Source organism: Schistosoma mansoni, assembly GCF_000237925.1.
Source record: "Schistosoma mansoni, WGS project CABG00000000 data, supercontig 0097, strain Puerto Rico, whole genome shotgun sequence".
In the NCBI taxonomy this organism is placed as follows: domain Eukaryota; kingdom Metazoa; phylum Platyhelminthes; class Trematoda; order Strigeidida; family Schistosomatidae; genus Schistosoma; species Schistosoma mansoni.
The window spans coordinates 744,922-764,747 of NW_017386031.1; the positions used below are offsets into that span (position 1 = coordinate 744,922).

The following is a 19,826-nucleotide window of genomic DNA, read 5'->3' on the forward strand; positions in this document are numbered from 1 at the left end:
CTCTGACTGTGAGGCTGGTGGACTTGGGATCGAGATCGGATCTGTCAGCGAGTATCAATGCTCTCAAGATCACAGGTATACCTTGCTAACAAGTGCCAAATAGCACGAAACCTGGGTCCAAGGTATCCTATCGACTACCAAGGGGAACACCAAGACAATAAATGACACGACTATTTGTTCCTCATCCCTTAGGTTGAAGACTTTATTACCCTAGCCATAAAATCAGTCAGTCGAAAAGATTTTTAGTTTCGTTTTACTCATTCAAGCAACAAGGTCAAATCAAGCCGAGCAGTTGAAAGATGAAACTTAGGCTGAAGTTTCTAAATAAGTTCCATGTTTTCGAGACGGCAGCAGCTAGTGACACTCTTAATGAGATTTTTGAATCTGCTTCAAAAATCTTCGGTTTAAAAAGGTAGGTATTATTTTGCATTTCCATTTGAATCGATTCTCAAGCAGCCAATCTGGTCGGATACGAATATTTGAATCACGAGTTTTGTGTGTGTTATTCAATATCACGTCTCTTTCTTCAAATTTCCCGAGTACTAACTCCAAGATCCTTTTTTGTTGGGTCTCGCCTCCAACTCATTTACCGAGTCTTATTACTTTCGTGATATGTACCCCTGAAACCTCTTCTGGCAGTACATTTCTGATGCCGAATTCCACTAACTCCAGATCGTATGCATGCCTTTTAGCAGGTTTATTGTCTTTCGACTCCTGTAGATCCCAAATAATTAAGCTAGGAACGTGTTTAACTTCTTTTCAAGTCGTGTTCACGGCTTTCAAACGTGATGTCAGATTCTGGCTGTTAACTGTTGGTATCTTACCGTTAGCTTTCCTTGTAACAGTGTCGTGTGAGTCTTGCTAACTACTCACGACAATGTTTTATGGGGCCAAACTTTTCCCATTCACGATAGGGCTAAATATTGTCCTACTTTCGGATTTTGCTGGAATAATCTGCAACGCAGAGCGTGAGTCCATCAAGGACTTATCTTCCTACGGGCTTTGTTTTGGGCTATATTTCCTTCTCTTCTTTGTTTCCGCATTTTCCATTCCCCTTCAGTCGCTGCTGTAGCAACTTGACCACCAACTTCCAGTGGTGTTTTACTCTTTAAGTGTATCATGAGAGAAATCCCTGTTGCATTTTTGCGCAGTCAGGTGTTTGGCTCGTACCATAACAGCACTCACGACAATGACACATTCTTCGCCATCAGTACTTATATTGTCCCTTATAATACATGAGAAATGTTAAGTTTACATGGTTGGAGTCAGACTAGTTTTGCGAGTTAGAGTTATTTTCTCATAGAATTTTCGTCACCAACTGATATCATTTATAATATTAGAAATGTTAGGATTCAGTATTAGGAGTCAAGCTGGAGTTTCGATTTAAGTATGCAAATTAGGGTCAGTGTTTTCATCATCAGCTATAATACAATGCTTCGCCACCTTTCCGTTTTACAAACTTGAGGTTGAGATTTAGAGTAAGAGTTAGAGGAGTATATTATTTAGCTTCACTAAATACTGGACTAGACTCCGAATCACATCAAGTACTTCAAGACACCATCTGTCTTATGAGTATTTATGTTTTGTAATTTAGCTTACATAAGACACTATGTTAAATCCACTTTTTGGTTGCGTAAAATATGTTTCTATTGATTGCAAGAGTTTTAGAACCAAATATTGCCATTTTCACTTCGTTTACAATAACGCACACGTTATCTAAAAGCGGAAATCCTCCTGAGGACTACATCTCAAGTTGGTATAGGATGAGTCAAGAAGTGATATCACAAATGATGTTTAGTTACCGATAGGTCCAACCATATCTTATAGCATGCTTCGAAATGGGCACTACTTGCCGTAATTAGAACTGAACAATATAGTGTTTCCTGGTTTTCAAGGTCTAGCCTTTGCAGAAATTCCTCTTATATAAAGGATGGTGACGCGCCTGTGTCAAGTACAATTATGGTTTCAACACCCTCAATCCCACTCATAATTATAAATAGGCACACAAGTTTCAGCATAACATAAAGATAAGTCGGAAAGATTAGGCTCACCTGGATTTCGAAACCGGCTGTGTCCATATCTTCCCGCTCTCTAACCTAATCATCAGGAATGGTAACATTCTATTTTACGTTCCTGGTAGCTGGCTCTCAAGGTATGGCAACTCGAACTGATGTACGTACGTATGAAGTTCTACGTTGTGACTGACTGACGGCTCATGAAAGTCTAATCCCAGTTTTATTACTATTTTGTCAGTCTTCTATAAAAAAAAATCTATGTCGTGATCATATATTACTTTCAAATGTTAATATTTACTTAACGACTAATACCTTTTTTTCTTCTTTCTTCTATATCCAGAGAAAATGTACAAATAAGTCTTAATGCAAAAGATTATTATAATATAAATCATTCAAATCAATCTATATCTAATCTTGGTATTGTTAATGGGGATATCATATATATACGTTCATTGGAAAAATTAGATGATATTAAACAATCATTAGAAATGGAAGTATGTTCCCCCTTAGTAACAAACATTTTCCACCCACCCCCACCCCTCTCCCCCCTCTCTCTTTTAAAAGTTAACTACTCCTATTTTTAGATTAATTAATCATATAACTAATTTTCAACCATATTCATCGATTTATTTAATGGCTATTCCATTGTATATATTTGCTACTGATAAAGGTTTATATGTAAGTAGTATATATAGTCCTATATAATGTTTACCTTTTTTTAGAATTTAGATGATATCAATCAATATTATCAGCAAAGATCATCAATTATACGTTTAACATTTAATTATCCTCAAGTACATTCTATTAAAGTAATTTTTACATTATTTCAAAATGGAAATATGACATGTATTGCTGGTAAATTTCTATTGACTTTAGACCCTCCCCCCCTCTTTTTTTGTTTGTTTTTTTTTTGAAAAGAAAACAATTAATGTAATTATGATACTTTGATCAATCAATCATAATCAACATGGAGATTGGCATTCATGTATGTTGATCTAAGTTTCTGCCTTCAAATGCCCTGGTACGGCCGAGAGTGGAGAGAGCTCGCTCTCCCTCTCAAAATGCTCTCACATGGCCACGTGTATATAGCCTCTGATAGGGACGTCGTGCCCATTGCCTTCTCTCACCAGGGGTGTTGTTTACGAAATTGAGAGGATGAAAAGCGGATGTCCAGAGCTTTAACCGGATCGGGGGACACGGCGCGTCCACTTAGGGGAGTTGGAAAACCCTGATTCCAAACCAATGGTGCAATGGGCTCTGTGATCCTGAAGGAACAAATGGCGTATGAATCAATTGTTGGTCACCGGCTACCATGTGACTGCATCTCCTCACAATGCTCCACTACCTTGTGGATCAGACCTTTAGGTCAAAGGCTCCGGGTGTGGCCCCCTAAGTAAACCACCTGCTGCAATTTAGGCACCTGGGCAGTATCCCAGCCCTCACACCAATCGAATGAGATTTGTGTAGCGCATATATATGTGGTGCTTCCTTGTACCAATATTTATGTGTTTAAATAAATAAATAAACTCAAGTTTCTATATTATACTAATATGACAAGATGAGTATGTGTACAGGTTTAACTCGGCTGTAACTGCTACATTTAAGTGACGATCAGGCTTGTCTATTAGGGTGAAAGGCTCTTGAGCTTGTCGTTTTTACAACGAATCCCTTTATTCATTGAGTATTATTTCTTGTATTTCCATTATTAGCCTCCTCCTCCTCTATCTTCAACTTGCTTCACATACGTCATCAATGTTAAGGATTCTAAATCTTAAAATATTATTTCTGGTCTAATGAGACTTTTCTACAAACTCAAAAAGTTGCAGATATCTTGTTGTGTTTTCTCCATTCCTACCTACGACTCTGTTGATTGTATTACTGAGAAAGTAAACAGTGAATTTCATAAGAAGCTCTTGATCTTCAGAAACGTACTAAATTTTATTCGTTGGTTTTTCATCACTAAGTAAATAGAATAATTCAAGCTGAACAACGTTTAGGTGCGTCTTTTGACGCCCCAGGCGAACTAGCTGATAATAGTAACTGTTTACTTCAATTATCCCTGAGCAGTCATTGAAGAGATTCGACAGATGACTCACGTACGTTATACTGAATGTAGAAAGACCACAACAGAGAACACAGAATCAACGGTAAACTAATTAAGAAGTAAAAATATAGGTAAATCCAAACTAAATGGAAGATATTGAGAAATTTGGTCTATACCATTGTAACCTGTGAATTGCATTATATCAATTACATCGTTTGAAACAAAGAATTCTAACATCTCGGGGAACCTAACCAGATAGCTAAAATATCGTAACGATACCCATCCATTATTTTATATATAGTAGTAGTATGGTGTATGCTACTTATGTCGACATAAGTAGCATATAACACCAATCAGAAATGGAATGCCTGTCAGCAGAAGGTTAAGAAGATTGAATCGATTATAAAGGGGGCAGAGAGTAATTGTAATAGCAATGAAGGAACGACAAAAACTGAGGCAGTTGATGGAGAATTTCCAAATAAACTATTAAACGTATGAATTCATTTGGTATTGTTTGTTTGAATCTTCCCATCTATGCGTTAGGACTACAACTGGTCAGTCTCTAATTGGCAAACTTCACCCCATCGCACAAGCAAGTGGCTATCAGGACTCAGTGGCCGAGTGGATAACGCGATGGCGTTTGAAGCGAATGGTACTGATTTCAAGTCCCAGAGTGAACATCAACTTTGAGATGCAGGTAAATCCAGCTGACGAGTCCCAAATAGGGGGAAACGCGCGTGCTGAATTCCACTGCTAGCCACTATCCATCTTTGCTTATTGAACGTATGGTTTTCACGTTTTACCAGAGAAATCTGTAATTTTGTATCAAAATACATTGGTTCTCCCTATATATATGTACTTGTTCGTTACATTACTAGTATTAAATGCCATTGCATTGTTTGTTTGTTTTATTCTTTGTTACATTTCTATTTCCCCCGTTAAGCAAGTGTTGAAGATCATCCTATTCGAAAACAATTAATTTTGCAAACAAAAATTTATCTTATCAAGCAAGATGCTATATGCCAATGTAAGTGAATCTTTTGCCATAGTATTCGTTTTTTTTAAAGGAAATATAATGTAGTTAGTGTTTTGATGTGTTCTATACAAATGTTCAAAAACAAGGAATATTTGAGTGAATAATCGTTTTTGCAGTGAATTCATCATCAGACCCCCAAATGTTCAGGTACGACGGATGGTGAAGAGAGTCCGCTCTCCCCTTCTAAATGGTCTCATATGGCCATGCGTATACAGTCACTGTCAGGGAAGTTCTTCTCATTGTCTTCTCGTGGCATTACTGTAGTTTACGAAATTGAGAGGACGAAAAGAGAATGTCCGGTGCTTCAACCAGGTTGGTGAATACGGAGGGTCCACCTAGGGAAGTTGGAAAACCCTGGTTTCAAACCCACAGTGCACATGAGCTCCAGGATCCTAAGAGAACGAATAGCGTATGAACCTATTGTTAACCACCGGCTACCATGAGACTGCATCTCCTAACGTTGCTCCTCTGCCTTATGACTCCTAGATGAAAGGCTCGTAGAATGATCCCCTAAGAAAATCACCTACTTCGGTTTGGACAACCGGGTAGTATTCCAATCCTCACAAAAATCGAACAGTGAATTTTGACGCATATATATTTGGTTCCTTCTTGTACCAATGTTAATGTGTTTAAATAAATTAATAAGTCCGTAATTACTGTGATATTTTACAAAAGCTAAAATAAGGCATGCATTAATGAATTTGACTATGTTACATGTTAAAAATGGTGAACGTCTGCATTTTTAAGTGGTTTAAAGGATTTTTCTGGTTAGCTTTTTTTACTGAGTAAGGTTGCTAACCCCATTTCTTAGGTTTTGGACTAGCATTAACTCTAGAAGGGTTCCAGAAGAAGTTATTTGTAGTAAAACTTCAAGATTTTATGTGTGATTTACAGAAGTAGCTCTTAGTGTTGTTCCAGTTTAGGTTTCCATTGAGTAACTAATCGCCAGAATATTCTATCCTGGTACCACTAATCCCATAAACAATGATTTAGTCTTGTTTATTGAAAGAGTATTGTAAGAGAAACAATTTTTAAAAGATGATCAGAAGGGGTTTTTTGGAGATTTTAGTAATTTTATAGAGTTTAGATCATGAGTCAATTAAAGCTAGATCATGGAAAACCTGGAAGCACTGGACGGCCGTTTCGCCCTATTATGGGACTCCTCAGTGGCAGTGCGCATCCACGATCCCGCCTCGCGAATTCGAGGCGATGATCATGTGCCCACTAGTGACTGGCTCCATGAGTTATTTCATGGAGTTCTAGTGAAAAGCAGTAACCAGTGGAGTTCAACCAGGTCTATTGGGAGATATCAACTCACTGATGACATTGGTGAATGGTTGCTTAATTTCGTTCGTTTTAAAAAATGAGTTTGCAACCTACTTATCTATCATTCACTTAAAGTAACATTGAATAACTATATTCAAATTAAGTGGTAAAGAATCGTAAAATACATTTGATTGGTCACTACTTAGTATCCATTCCTGGATCGAATAACTAGATGACTTTACTATTTCAGACTATGAAGCTGAATAATGAGTTTCTGAATCTCACATAGAGCATTAACTCCCTCCAGATTTCAAGTTTGACTTGATGACACGTGCTAACTAGCATAAAACCTAGATCAAGTAAGGTTTCCTCCTAGTTACCTCTAATTGTCTAACATTACAGAATAAGACTAACAATGTCCAAGACATTATAAAAGTTGACACATGAATACCTTGGAACTAGAAGCTAATTCATTGATATTTGTTGGGGCGATCCTGAAACTTTTTCGCAACAGGCAAGAAAGGCTCAGGAAACATTAAGAAGCATTTCATCCAATCAACGTTTGACTAGAAGTTTTGCTAGAAAAATCGCGAAAGTGAAATGTCACATGTAGAGCTTCTGATTGACTGATTACTACACTGTTACTATGTTTAGTAACGTTCTAGAATTTTCAGGAAAACCCAAGGACTTCTAAAATACTATGAAAACCCCCATATTTTCTGTATATAAATGAACCTTTGGAGTAAAGTGCTCCTCGTATATTTTGCGCCTTTTCTCTTGTGTTCAAGTCGCTGTGTAGTTCTAGCTTGGGAGGGGGGGGTACGAGACTAGCTTAGGATCCGAATATAGCCCATCAATCAGCAAGACTTATCAATATTTATTCCAGCTGAAACTTAAAACATCGACTAGTTCATTCCTTCAACTTAGCTATACTATAACGTCACTTTCCAAAACTTCACACATTTAAGTCTATCAATATACAAGATTAGGAATAGATGTCCTACAATATTGTCCTGTTTGTTCGTATTTCACAGATTGTATATTACCTCATGATGTTTTATATTCTAGTAAGCTATAAAATATTATGATTACCTAATGTGACTACATTCATCCAATAAACAAGACAAACTTAGTTTATACATCAGTACAAAGTATTTTGAAACCAAAACCTTTTTGTAAACATTAAATTGGTTCATAAAGAAAGATAGATGGTGGCTAGCAGTTGAATCCAGTGTGACGCGCGTTTTGTCTTATTTAGGACTCGTCAGCCGGATGTACCTGCATTTCAGCCTTGTTGATGTTCACTCTGAGACTCAAACCCAGTACCGTTCGCTTCAAATTCCATCACGTTATCCACTCAGCTATTGATTTCTGATAGCCACTTGCTTGGGAAGATTCAAACAAACAATACCAAGTGACTTTAAACTTCACCTCATTTCACAAGCAAGTGACTATCAAGACTCAGTAGCTGAGTAGATAACGCAATGGCATTTGAAGCGAAAGATACTGGGTTCAAGTCCCAGAGTGAACATCAACCCTGAGATGCAATTGCGTCCAGCTGACGAGTCCGAAATAGGATGAAACACGCGTCCTGGATTCCACTATCCATCTTTGCTTATAATGCTTGTGAATTAAGGTTATATCGAGGCAATACGCATAGTGTGCCCATATGCCAATTAAAGACTGATCAATTTCAGTCCTAAACATCAATGGGAAGATTCAAACAAACAATACTAAATGAATTTAAACTTCACCCCATTTCACAAGAAAGTGGCTATCAGGACTCAGTAGCTGGGTGAATAACGCAATAGTGTTTGAAGCGAACGGTACTGAGTTCGAGTCCCAGAGTGAACATCAACAAGTCTGAGATGTGGCAGGTCCATCCAGCTGACGAGTCTCAAATAGGACGAAACGCTCGTCAAACTGGATTCCACTGCTAGGCACTATTCATCTTTGATTAAATTGGTTCGTTCACTATTGTTGTATTATTCCTTTTTCATAATTTGTCTCTTTTTAAATGCCCCCCTCTTTCTCTCTTCGTCTCTTCATTTGTTTATATACTTAATTTAGCTACTGTGAACAAATTAAATCTTCTATATAGAAATTTACGATTATTGGCTATACGAATTAAAGATAAATTAATTGAACCTATATTGTTAGCTATTCATTCAGGTAAACAAATGTTTTCAATTCTTGTTATTTTGTCTTTCATTCATTTGGTATATGAACCCTTAACACTTATCTCCTTAATAGTCCCTTACAGTCAGTCAGCTACAACGTAGGACCAGGCACATATATGCATCGGTCCAATTCGCCATACCTCACTCATTAGCACAACAAGATGAACACCGAATTCATAGAAGTAGTTAATTTAGTAGTGGTAATATATAAAAGAAAGATTGTATATAAGGATATAGTACAGAAAGGAAGACAGATATGAAGCAATTTTAATCTCAAGGTTTAAGGAAAGATAGAGTGTATACACCTACACCATTGTGATCGATTCTGAGCCATGTCACCCAGAGTTTCCAACCATTGGTTACTATAGTCACGCAGACAACAACCAAGTAGTCTGTATCTACCAACATGGCTCAGACTAGAGGTTAGTGACTTTGTGGACTGATGCCATGTTTTAGTTTGGCCGCCCTTAACTTTCTTCCAACCATCGCCAATACTAATCAACATAGCGCGTCGTGGTAATCTTTTATCATTTGAACTTCGAACAAAAACTAGTAGGGAAAATGAAAAGAGTTTTTCTTACTTCTAAGACTAGTTCGATTACAGAAAATAAGAATATTTATGTGTTTATGTGTAACCTTGGTATTCTAGAAGTTTAAGTCGGTATTCATCTAGTCAGACAATGATATATAATTCATCATTTTTCTAGAGGTTTCTAGGGCGTTTTTGCTGGACGTTATACTGACTTCCATTCAGCACATCCTTTCAGTGCTAAGATCTCGTTAGCCTTAAATCTTTTTAGAAGAGCAAAGAAGATCATCACTTCGGAAGAGGACAAACTAAACGAACAAGAGAATGTAATTAGTATCTTACAATTTAATCACTTTCCTATGAAGATTATTAGAAGTAGATTAAAACAAGACAGTTCAGTACGTAGTAATAATAATAATAATAAGTCGAATGAAATGCCATGGATTGATACTGCAGTTTCACCATATCATCATGGTACAACAGAAGAACTCCAAAGAATCTTAAAACAACACAGAATTAAAGTATATTACAAAACAACGAACATACTTCGAAATACTTTAGTTCGCTTAAGAGAAATATCCTCTTCCTGTCAACATAGAACTGCGTCTACAAATTAGACTGTGTCGATTGTGATAACTTCTATATTGGAGAGTCATTTCGCGAAATCTTGACTTACGCCAAAAGAATATATTAGGTACACAAAGAAACCTCCTAATAATCTTGTAGAACTGCATAGAATTCAACTTAAGTAGGCAATAGCAGTTCAAACCATTTTCAACAATCATTAAATTGATTTCGAAAATATCAAAATAGAGGTCAAGCGTTCAAGCACGAAACTGATAGGTCCTGGGTTCGAATCTTGCAAGGCGGGATCGTGGATGCGCACTGTTGAGGAGTCCCACAATAGGAAAAAACGGTTGTCCAGTGCCTCGAGGTTTTCCATGATGGTCTAGCTTCAATTGACTCATGAATTCAACTATAAAATTACTAAAATCTCCACAAAACCCCTTCTGATATAACAAAAAGACTTTTCCAATTACAAAGAAAGGAGAGTAACTAAAGCTTTCCATATAATGTTTAATCCTACTTCTCTCAATAGAAAAGAAGGCCTTACTATACATCCTCCTTAGATTATCTATCCTAGTCACCTAATCTGATATTATTTACAATTTCACACCATTACATTACAAATTAAAATCTATCCTTTGTCATTACAATGGTCACACATTTTTCATCCTTAACGGTGCACATATACACAGACATACACGTCGCTTATGAATCACTTTGACCGAAATGACATGATACTGATTTATTCAGATTTGTTTTTTGATTGATCACACCTGATATTCTTGCGTTGTTTCATTGTACTATTTAAACTTAGATTAATTTGGATTGGGTTATTTATTAACTCTGAAGAAGTAGCTTACATTGAGTGACGAAACATCAGAAAATCTAATTTCTCTACTCATTGGGTTATCTACAACTGTATTAGTTTTTATTTATAACACTCTATCCAATACTCAATTTACTCGAAATTATCAAATCAAAACTTGATTGTTATATGTTAGTAATAAGCAATATAAGACGTTGCCCACATGTGAATCGGTTCAAGTTGACATACTACTCTAACACGTAATGTGATAAGATTATCAAGATGAGTATCAGAGTAATAGAAAAATCAGCGGTAGTGGGAGAAAAAAAATTGAACCTAGAGAATATGATTTTAACGGAGTGTAGAGTAGAGCCCCCAAATGCCCTGGTACGGCCGAGAGTGAGGAGAGTCCGCTCTCCCTCTCCAAATGCTCTCACATGGCCACGCGAATATATAGCCTCTGCCAGGGAAGTCCTACTCACTGCCTTCTCGTGGCGGGGGTGTTGTTTACGAAAGTGAGAGGATGAAAAGCGAATGTCCGGCGCTTTAACCGGGTTGGTGGATGTGGAGGATCCACCTAGGGGAGTTGGAAAACCCTCATTCCAAACGAATCGTGCACATGGGCTCTGTGATCCTGATGGAACGAATGGCGTATGAACCTATTGTTGGTCACCGGCTACCATGTGACTACATCTCCTCACAATGCTCCACTACCTTGTGGATCAGACCTTTAGGTCAAAGGCTCCGGGTGTGGCCCCCTAAGTAAACCACCTGCTGCAATTTAGGCACCTGGGCAGTATCCCAGCCCTCACACAAATCGAATGAGATTTGTGTAGCGCATATATATGTGGTGCTTTCTTGTACCAATATTTATGTGTTTTAATAAATAAATAAAATAAATAGTGCAGTAGTCCACCGAATGTTAATGGAAGACAAAGATTGAATACAGATCTCTGCTATTACAATTCATTCTAGGGTAGGAAGTAATGTTCATATTAATATCAATGTATTAGTAACAAAGATATGAAGATGGGAGTTGTTGATACTTGTGAATATTTCAACGCATGTTACGTGATCAGATCAATTTTAAGCTTAATAACAGTAACCTAAATAAAGATAGAAAAAAGAATAATGTAAGCAGATGTTGTTCACGAAATTGAGAGGATCGAAAGAGAGAGTCCGGTGCTTCAACCGAGTTGTTGGGTACAGAGCATCCACTAAGGGGATTCGGAAAACTCTGATTCCAAACCTATGGTGTATATGGGCTCCAGAATTTTAAGGGAACGAATAGCATATGAACCTTTTGTTAATCACCGACCACTATGAGACTGCATTTTCTAACGTTGCTCCTTTGCCTTATGAATTAGACCCCTAGGTGAAAGGTTCGGGAAATGATGATCCTCTAAGAAAATCATCTACTTTAGTTTCGGTACCCGGGTAGTATTCCAATCCTGACACAAATCGAATAGTAAATTGTGACGCATATATATTTGGTTACAATGTTAATGTGCTTAAATAAATAAATAGGCTGATAATAGACAGCAAGAGAAAGAACAAGGTGAAAATAAAATCCTTTTTTGGTAATCCGAAGGGGTGTAGTATCAGTTTATATGTTAAGCCCATATACTTTATTCTAGCTACTGGCCAAGCCAATTCACCTATCCATCATGAGTTATGTTTTCACCTTGTTAACTATTCACTTATTAACCGTGACCATTTTCATATGAGCGTAGGTGCGTGTACCCTTCTTATCCTATTTATCACATGTCTGTTATTCATTTTTGTTTGACTATAAATGTTGATTAACGCTTGCTTAAAAAGAGTTGGCTTCCCCGCCATCTCCAATGCATGTCGTTTATGTTTCGCTCACTAACATTTGCTCATATGCTTATAACCTTCTGGTCTGCATCATTTATCAATAAAAATGTAGTTGTCGTTTCTCTTTGTCTTCTGACTCTATACACCGTTAAGATTGGTATAATAATGGTTATCGAGGCGATCAATTAACGAAGCATGCCACTACATAATTGGTAATCCCGACCTGCGAACACGCAACTTAATTGACGATCCCGACTTACGAACGCGAAGCGATATTGGTAATTTCAACGCACTACAGAGGTTTTGTGGAGATTTCAATATTTTCATAATTGAAATCATGAGTCAATTGAAGCTGCTGAGGAGTCCCATAATAGGACGAAACGGCGGTTCAGTGCTTCCAGGTTTTCCATGGTGGTCTAGTTTTAATTGACTCATGATTTCAACTATGAAAATACTAAATCTCCACAAAACCCTTTCTGATAATACCAGATTGGGACATCATTTAATACCAAAGAATACTAGAAAACTTGTTTTCATTTTAGAATGAAACTCTTTCAGTGTACTCATCGATGACCTTACGATGAATAGTGTTTACCACTTGACTTGTAAAGGTCTTGGATTCAAAAAAATAAATTTTTTTATATTTTTTTCAGAATTTAATTTATCTCCAAGACTTCATTTATGTACTCTTCCAAGAGAATTATTTGTAAGTGATGTAATTGTATACATAATATTCATTTGTATGAACTATCTTGTTTTTAAAAAGTAAATGGGTGAAACTATAATTTATGGACGACCTTTAATTGACGTTAAGGTGACCTTGAGAATTTCCACCTACTTGCCCGGGTGCCCAGATCTAAGCAAGTGGTTTTCTTAGGGGACTACACCCGGAGTCTTTGACCTAAGGGTCTAGTCCACAAGGCAGTGGAGCATTGTGAAGAGATGCAGTCCCATGGTAACCGGTGACCAACGATTGATTCATACGCCATTTGTTCCCTGAGGATACTGGAGTCCATGTGCACCATAGGTTTGGAATCAGGGTTTTCCAGCTCCCCTAGATGGATTTTCCATGTCCACTAACCCGGTTAAAGCACCGGACATTCACTTTTCGTCCTCTCACTTTCGTAAACAACAGTAATGCCACGAGAAGGTAGTGAGTAGGACCTTTTTAAATTAGTATGCCCACCGTCGTACTCAGGGAACGCTTCTCAGTTGTGAAATAGTATGGAAGAACGAACTATGAACATAATGTGCCAATGCTTTTGATAAATAGCTTCAGTAGGTTAACATATGAATTGTGTCCACCTATTGTATCGTTCAGTTCGATTCACTTACTATATTCACTTCCCACAGTATACCAAATTTACTATGCAAAAGATGAGGAAGGTTTATTTGCCCAACCAAAATCTAATGTGTGCACAGTGTATATACATATGATTCTCCTTTGAATAATTGCATGGTTGACTCCCTTCAATAGCGCATCTCGTTCATAGATCTCTCACTTATCACTTCATATTTGATGTGATAGGTGGAAATAGCCACTACCAGCTCTTTTCAACCTCTTAACACATAACTTAATCTTACTAGATCTATCCCTATGCATATCTTTTTCTTGAATCCTTTCTTTAGTGTGAAATATTGTGTTATTTACCGTTAACATCACTTGGTTCCTTAATGTTTTGTAATCGTGAATTATATTGTCGTATACGTAATTGTAATACAATTTGGCGTATTCAATTAGCTAAGTTGAATGCTAAAAAGAGATTGATCTTAGATGATGTACATAGTCGACAACAATCATCATCATCATTACAACAAGTCGATCAAGAACAGACTACTTTGCATAAAAGTCAACAGAAGAATATGATTGAATTCAATATCATTGATGACGATATTACTAATGAGAAGGGTAAGTTCGACTCATATATTTAATGTTTACTTACTTACTTACGCCTGTTACTCTCAATGGAGCATAGGTCGCCGACCAGCATTCTCCAATCCACTCTGTCCTGGGCATTTCTTTCTAGTTCTATCCAATCGATGTTCATTCTTCTCACATCTGTCTCTATTTCTGGGCGTGATGTGTTCTTTGGTCTTTTTCTTCTCCTTTGGCTTTCAAGATTCCATGTCAGGGCTTGTCTTGTGACGCAGTTGGGTGTTTTCTTCAATGTGTGTCCTATACACTTCCAGCTCTTCTTTCTGATTTCTTCCTCCACTGGAATCTAGTTCGTTCTCTCCCACAGTAGAATGTTGCTGACAGTGTCTGGTCTACGGATCCGAAGTATTTTGTGTAGACAACTGTTAATCAACACCTGTATCTTCTGGATGACGGCTTTCGTAGTTCTCCACGTCTCCGCCTCATACAGTAGAACTGTCTTGACATTTGTATTGAAAATTCTAACCTTGGTGTTGGTCGACAGACAGTTATTTTGAGTTCCAGATGTTCTTCAGTTGTAAATATGCTGCTCTTGCTTCGCTGATCCGCGCCCTCATATGTGCATCAGATCTATCGTGTTCATCAATGATTCCCAGATATGTAAAGGTTCTCACATCCTCCAAAGCTCCTCCGTCAAGTGTAATTCGATTGGTGTATGCTGTATTGTATCGGAGAGTCTTGTTTATATTGAGACCTACTGCTGCTGAGGCTACCGCTACAATGGTCTATATATTTAATGTAATCTGAAGTAATTTTGTAGAAATTATTAACTCACTAGAATAATTTTATATAGTTGAGATCATGAGTCAATTAAAGCTAGACTATCATGGAAAACCTGGAAGCATTGGACGGCCGTTTCGTTCTATTGTGGGACTCCTCAGCAGTATGCATCCACGATCTCGCCTCGCGAGATTCGAACCCAGGACCTACCTATCATTGGTTGATACCAAGTTGTTTTTGGTTTAGCTCCCTCTAATTGATCTTTTATTTACTCCTACTCCAGTCGACATTGAAGTAAGCAATGGTTGAGCATACATAACACACATCCAAGCTATCTTAGTCAATGAAGATTCATTATCGATCGATTGGTGATAGGGAATGAAATAACGTAAGTAGATGGTACAGTCATTTATGAAGAAACTAATTTTATCAACCCATCAAGTACATTCTCATTTAAGATAACTATTCATTTAACATGAAAGTTAATAGCAGTCAAACAAACAAACTATTTTAATAGTTGAAATCATGAGTCAATCTAAGCTAGAGCATCATTAAGAACCTGGAAATACTGGATGACTGTTTCGTCCTAGTATGGGACTCCTCAGCAGTGTACACGTACTAAATAAAAAACAATGGAAAGATGGCCATTAATAATAGATTTCATGACATCTTTCTGAACCATTCCAATACATGTTCACAAGCACCCAGAGATAAATTTCTGTGTGTATGACCTATGTAACTAGCTCCACAAGAAGATTTAACTTCGCATACACACACATAAAAGTCTGTCATTAATAACCTAGCCTTGATTTTCTGTTTAAATAATGCCCTATTTGAAAAGATCATATGTAACTTACTTACTTACACCTGTTACCCCTCGTGGAGGAGAATAGGCCTCACACCATCATTCTCCACCCAACTTTGTCCTGGGCAATCCTTTCCAGTTAACATTCATGCTTTTCATATCTGCTTTCATTTCCCAGCGTAATGTGTTCTTTGACCTTCCTCTTCCCTTCCGGATCCCAAGTTAGGGATTGCCTCGTGATGCAGTTTGGTGATTTCCTCAATGTATATCCCAACCACCACTTCCAACGTCTTTTCCTAATTTCGTCTTCAGCTGTAAGCTGTTTTGTCCTCTCTCATAAAACACTGTTGCTGATGGTATCCGGCTATTGAATGTTGAGTATTTTGCGTGAAAAACGGTTTATAAATACTTGTACCTTGTTGACGATGGATGTAGTAGTTCTCCACGTTTCAGCTCCGTACAGTAGAACTGTTTTGACGTTCGTATTGAAGATTCTGATTTTGGTATTGGTTGACAATTGCTTTGAGTTCCATATGTTCTTCAATTGTAGGAATGCGGTCCTTGTTTAATGAATCCTCACCCTTACATCTGCATCAGATCTTCCTTGTTCATCAATGATGTTTCCCATTTATGTGAATGATTCCATATCTTCCAGAGTTTCGTCATCAAGTGTGATTGGGTTGGTGTTCTCCGTGTTGTATTTAAGAATCTTGGTTTTTCGTTTGTGTATGTTGATGCCTATTGATGCAGAGGATACTGCGACATTTGTTGTCTTGGTGACGTTCAATATTCTTTCTTGTACATCGACATGGACAAAATATCACCTTCTCTGTGTTGTTGTCTCTTTTAAAGTTAAGTTCCAGATATAAAGAGTTATCTTCGTACAGATATGTTTTAACCAATCAAAATATCATATTTCTATGTTTCTTTGTTTGTTTTTTTTTCTTCCCAAACCCTCATCTACTATCTCTCAATCGATTATCAGATCAAACTAAAGAAGATGAAGCTTATGAAGTAAGTTGTGTCATATTTTTCTTTACTACTACTACTACTACTATAAAAATGTATTAGTAGTATTGTGATTATTATATTTCTGTGTAGATGACTATTTGGAACGATTATTATTCTTAATATTTATTGAATGAATCCAATATCTGTTTGAAGTATATCATTTCAATCAACTTGATTATGTAATATATCATCTGACATATTATGTAATATGGTACAGTAACTGTCAGTCAGTCACAACGTAGAACTTCGTACATACGTACATCAGTTCGAGTTGCCATACCACATTAGGACAGAGAAGCAGTTGTCGATTCAAATCCCATAGTGATAGAAGTAGTAAGAGTATAAACATTAATGTGAAAGATTAGAGTTTTAAGATGTTATTCAAGGAGTATAATACAGTGAAATAAATTTGAAAAGAGAAAAAGGATAGGGACATGAAGAATTCAAAAGGTTAGAATTTGGTAGAACACAAAGAGTGGATTCACCTTCGCCATTGCAAACGATTCTGAGCCATGTCATTCAAGGTCTCTAACCATCGGTTTTTATCATCTCGCGGATCCCAACCAAGTAGTCTACATCTACCAACATGGCTCAGTCCACTTGTCAGTGACTTCATGGATTTGTGCCATGTTTTGGTCTGACCGCCCCTAGCTTTCTTCCAACCTACTCCTACACCATAAATCATTGCACGTCGGGGCAGTCAGTGGTTGGGCATACGTAACACGTATCCCAGCCATCTCAACTGATGAAGTTTCACTACTTCATCAATCGATTTGCCATCCGTACCTAGTACCCGTTTCCTAACAACTACATTACTTACCCGGTGGTCCCAGGATATACGGGCAATGCGTCGAAGACACTTATGATCGAATAATAGCAGCCTAAAAATATTCTCTACTCTTATCGGCCATGTTTCACTGACATAAAGTAGGACGGAACGAACTGCTGCACAGTAAACCCGTCCTTTTGTTGCTAGACGGATATCTCGTCTACGCCATAAATTGCGCAAGTTGGAGAAAGCTAGACGAGCCTTCTGTATCCGTGCTGAGCTTTCGTCACACACCAAACCACAAGGTCTGATGAGACTCCCAAGATAAGTGAAGCTGTCAACACGCTCAACTACTTCACTCCCTATCATTAGTTCAGGTGTCGCTGCAATCCAATCCTGAAGTAACATTTTGCACTTCGAGGGAGATTATGAAAGTGTCATTTCTAATAGCACGTCAACGACAAAGTTAAACAAGAATGGAAAGAGTGGACAGCCCTGACGCACACCACTTGAGGTAACTAATTCTGATGACAGTTCGCCATAGGCTCTAACTCGACCAGTTGTGTTTGAGTAGAGAGCCTTTATGAGGTTAATGTACTTCTTTGGTACTCCTTTCAGTGACAAACACTGCCATAGAACTTCACGATCAACGGAGTCGAATGCCGCCTTAAGGTCGAGAAATACTACGATTGTGGGACGTCTGAATGTGTGTCTATGAAGGCCAGTTGAACTGATCCCTAAAGTGTTCTGTCCATCGATCCAATCTCCTGGATTGAGAATGAATGATATGTCCATCTTTATCTGAGATAGTTTCTCTGATAGTACAGTAACCGAGTACATGTTTATCTATGGACCTTTAAGTAACACTTGTCTAAGTGATAAGAAGGGAACAGGTGATATTAGCACAATGATGGGATCCTGGGACCCATGTCTATGGGAAGATAAAGAATAGATGTATCAGTTCTATCGTAACCATTTTCTTCACTTACTGATCATAGTTATCACTTAGACCCTAACTAGGTGTTTTGAACTTGTCAATAGTTAGTGATATCATGAATTGATACTGAGTTTTGCTTTGAATGCTCTTAGTTTCCTTCCAATTTAACATTAAACATCAAGATAGTTATTAATTGGACTTACGGAATATATACTCTTATTACCTCATTCAATGAAGATTCATTATCTCACCAACTGATCTGTTATTTTTACGTAGTACCCTAACTTTAATATTGCTCACTCTGTTGTTCAACGATACCCAAGTTATACTTTGAAGAGATGCCTATGATCAAAAATTTAGAGCTTAAGTATATCTTATTTTTATAGACCATGTTTCACAGGCGTTAATTGATACAAAGTGGATTGCAATACAGTGTATTCATACTTTGATTGAAGGATGAATATATCTCATACTATGTAAGTGGTACATGTTGGAAAACCCAACCGAAATCTTGTCAAATATCGACCCCAACATGTGTGAGAAGACTGCTAACATAAGTGGAATGAGCAAAGCATTCAACTATTTTACTCTGTGTAACCAGTCAAGATGATAATACAAACCAGTTCCTTGGCAACATTTTACATTTAGATGAAGTGAAGCCTCTCCATAGTCATTTTATTACCTCAAATTATGGTGGCCATAGTAACGAAGTTGAGGGAACTTGGTGTACACAAGTCCTCTAAATTTTATTGGGATCACTGACCAGTCTTGGTTAAGGAACTAATATGAAACAGGAAGTAGTGGACAGTTGTCTCGTACTCTTCAATAGCGCAAACATGCGACTACGAATCGAACCCAAGACTTTTGGTCTTGTACACGAACCTTTAGGCTTTAGAACTCTGAGCCGGGACCCAATAGTGTACAGTTCTAACTTCAGTCAATCCATTATGCTGTGCGACTGTCTTCGATTGTCTTCAGTAGGTAACTGCACCGGAAATCTTTCAAAACTAGTCATTAGTGAGGACATAGTAATTATCGATCTGGAATTATGGAGGTTAGTGGACTAGACAGTCGTTCAGCACTTCTAAATTTCAAATGGTTATCTAACAAAGTTCCACTCGGGACCTTGATAGAATTCAAACAACCTTGAATTATTAATAATTTGGACCAATCAAACACAAGCCAAAAGATAAGCTAACATTATTGGTTAATATTCAATATTATTTTGTAGAGAAGAACACTCAATTAGTTGAAAATGTAACTCTACTTTCTAATGAATGAGTGTGAACATACTCCCTCGACGTGCCTTTAGTCAATAAGGCTTCCTCATTTAAGAAGTTGATTTAACCTAGAGTATAGGTAGCTTGCTTATTTAAACACATAAATAT

The 19,826-nt window shown here is 37.4% G+C and overlaps 1 protein-coding gene across 1 annotated transcript; it reads left to right on the forward strand.

Moving 5' to 3' along the window:
- Window positions 1-299: 299 nt before the first annotated feature.
- Window positions 300-14,192, forward strand: Smp_128070 (hypothetical protein; the record flags this gene model as incomplete). Its single annotated transcript, XM_018790460.1, has 7 exons — window positions 300-412; window positions 2,356-2,508; window positions 2,579-2,693; window positions 2,738-2,870; window positions 5,003-5,086; window positions 8,432-8,533; window positions 13,891-14,192. 7 exons carry the CDS (start codon window positions 300-302, stop codon window positions 14,190-14,192), a joined length of 1,002 nt encoding a protein of 333 aa, XP_018646274.1.
- Window positions 14,193-19,826: the final 5,634 nt, after the last annotated feature.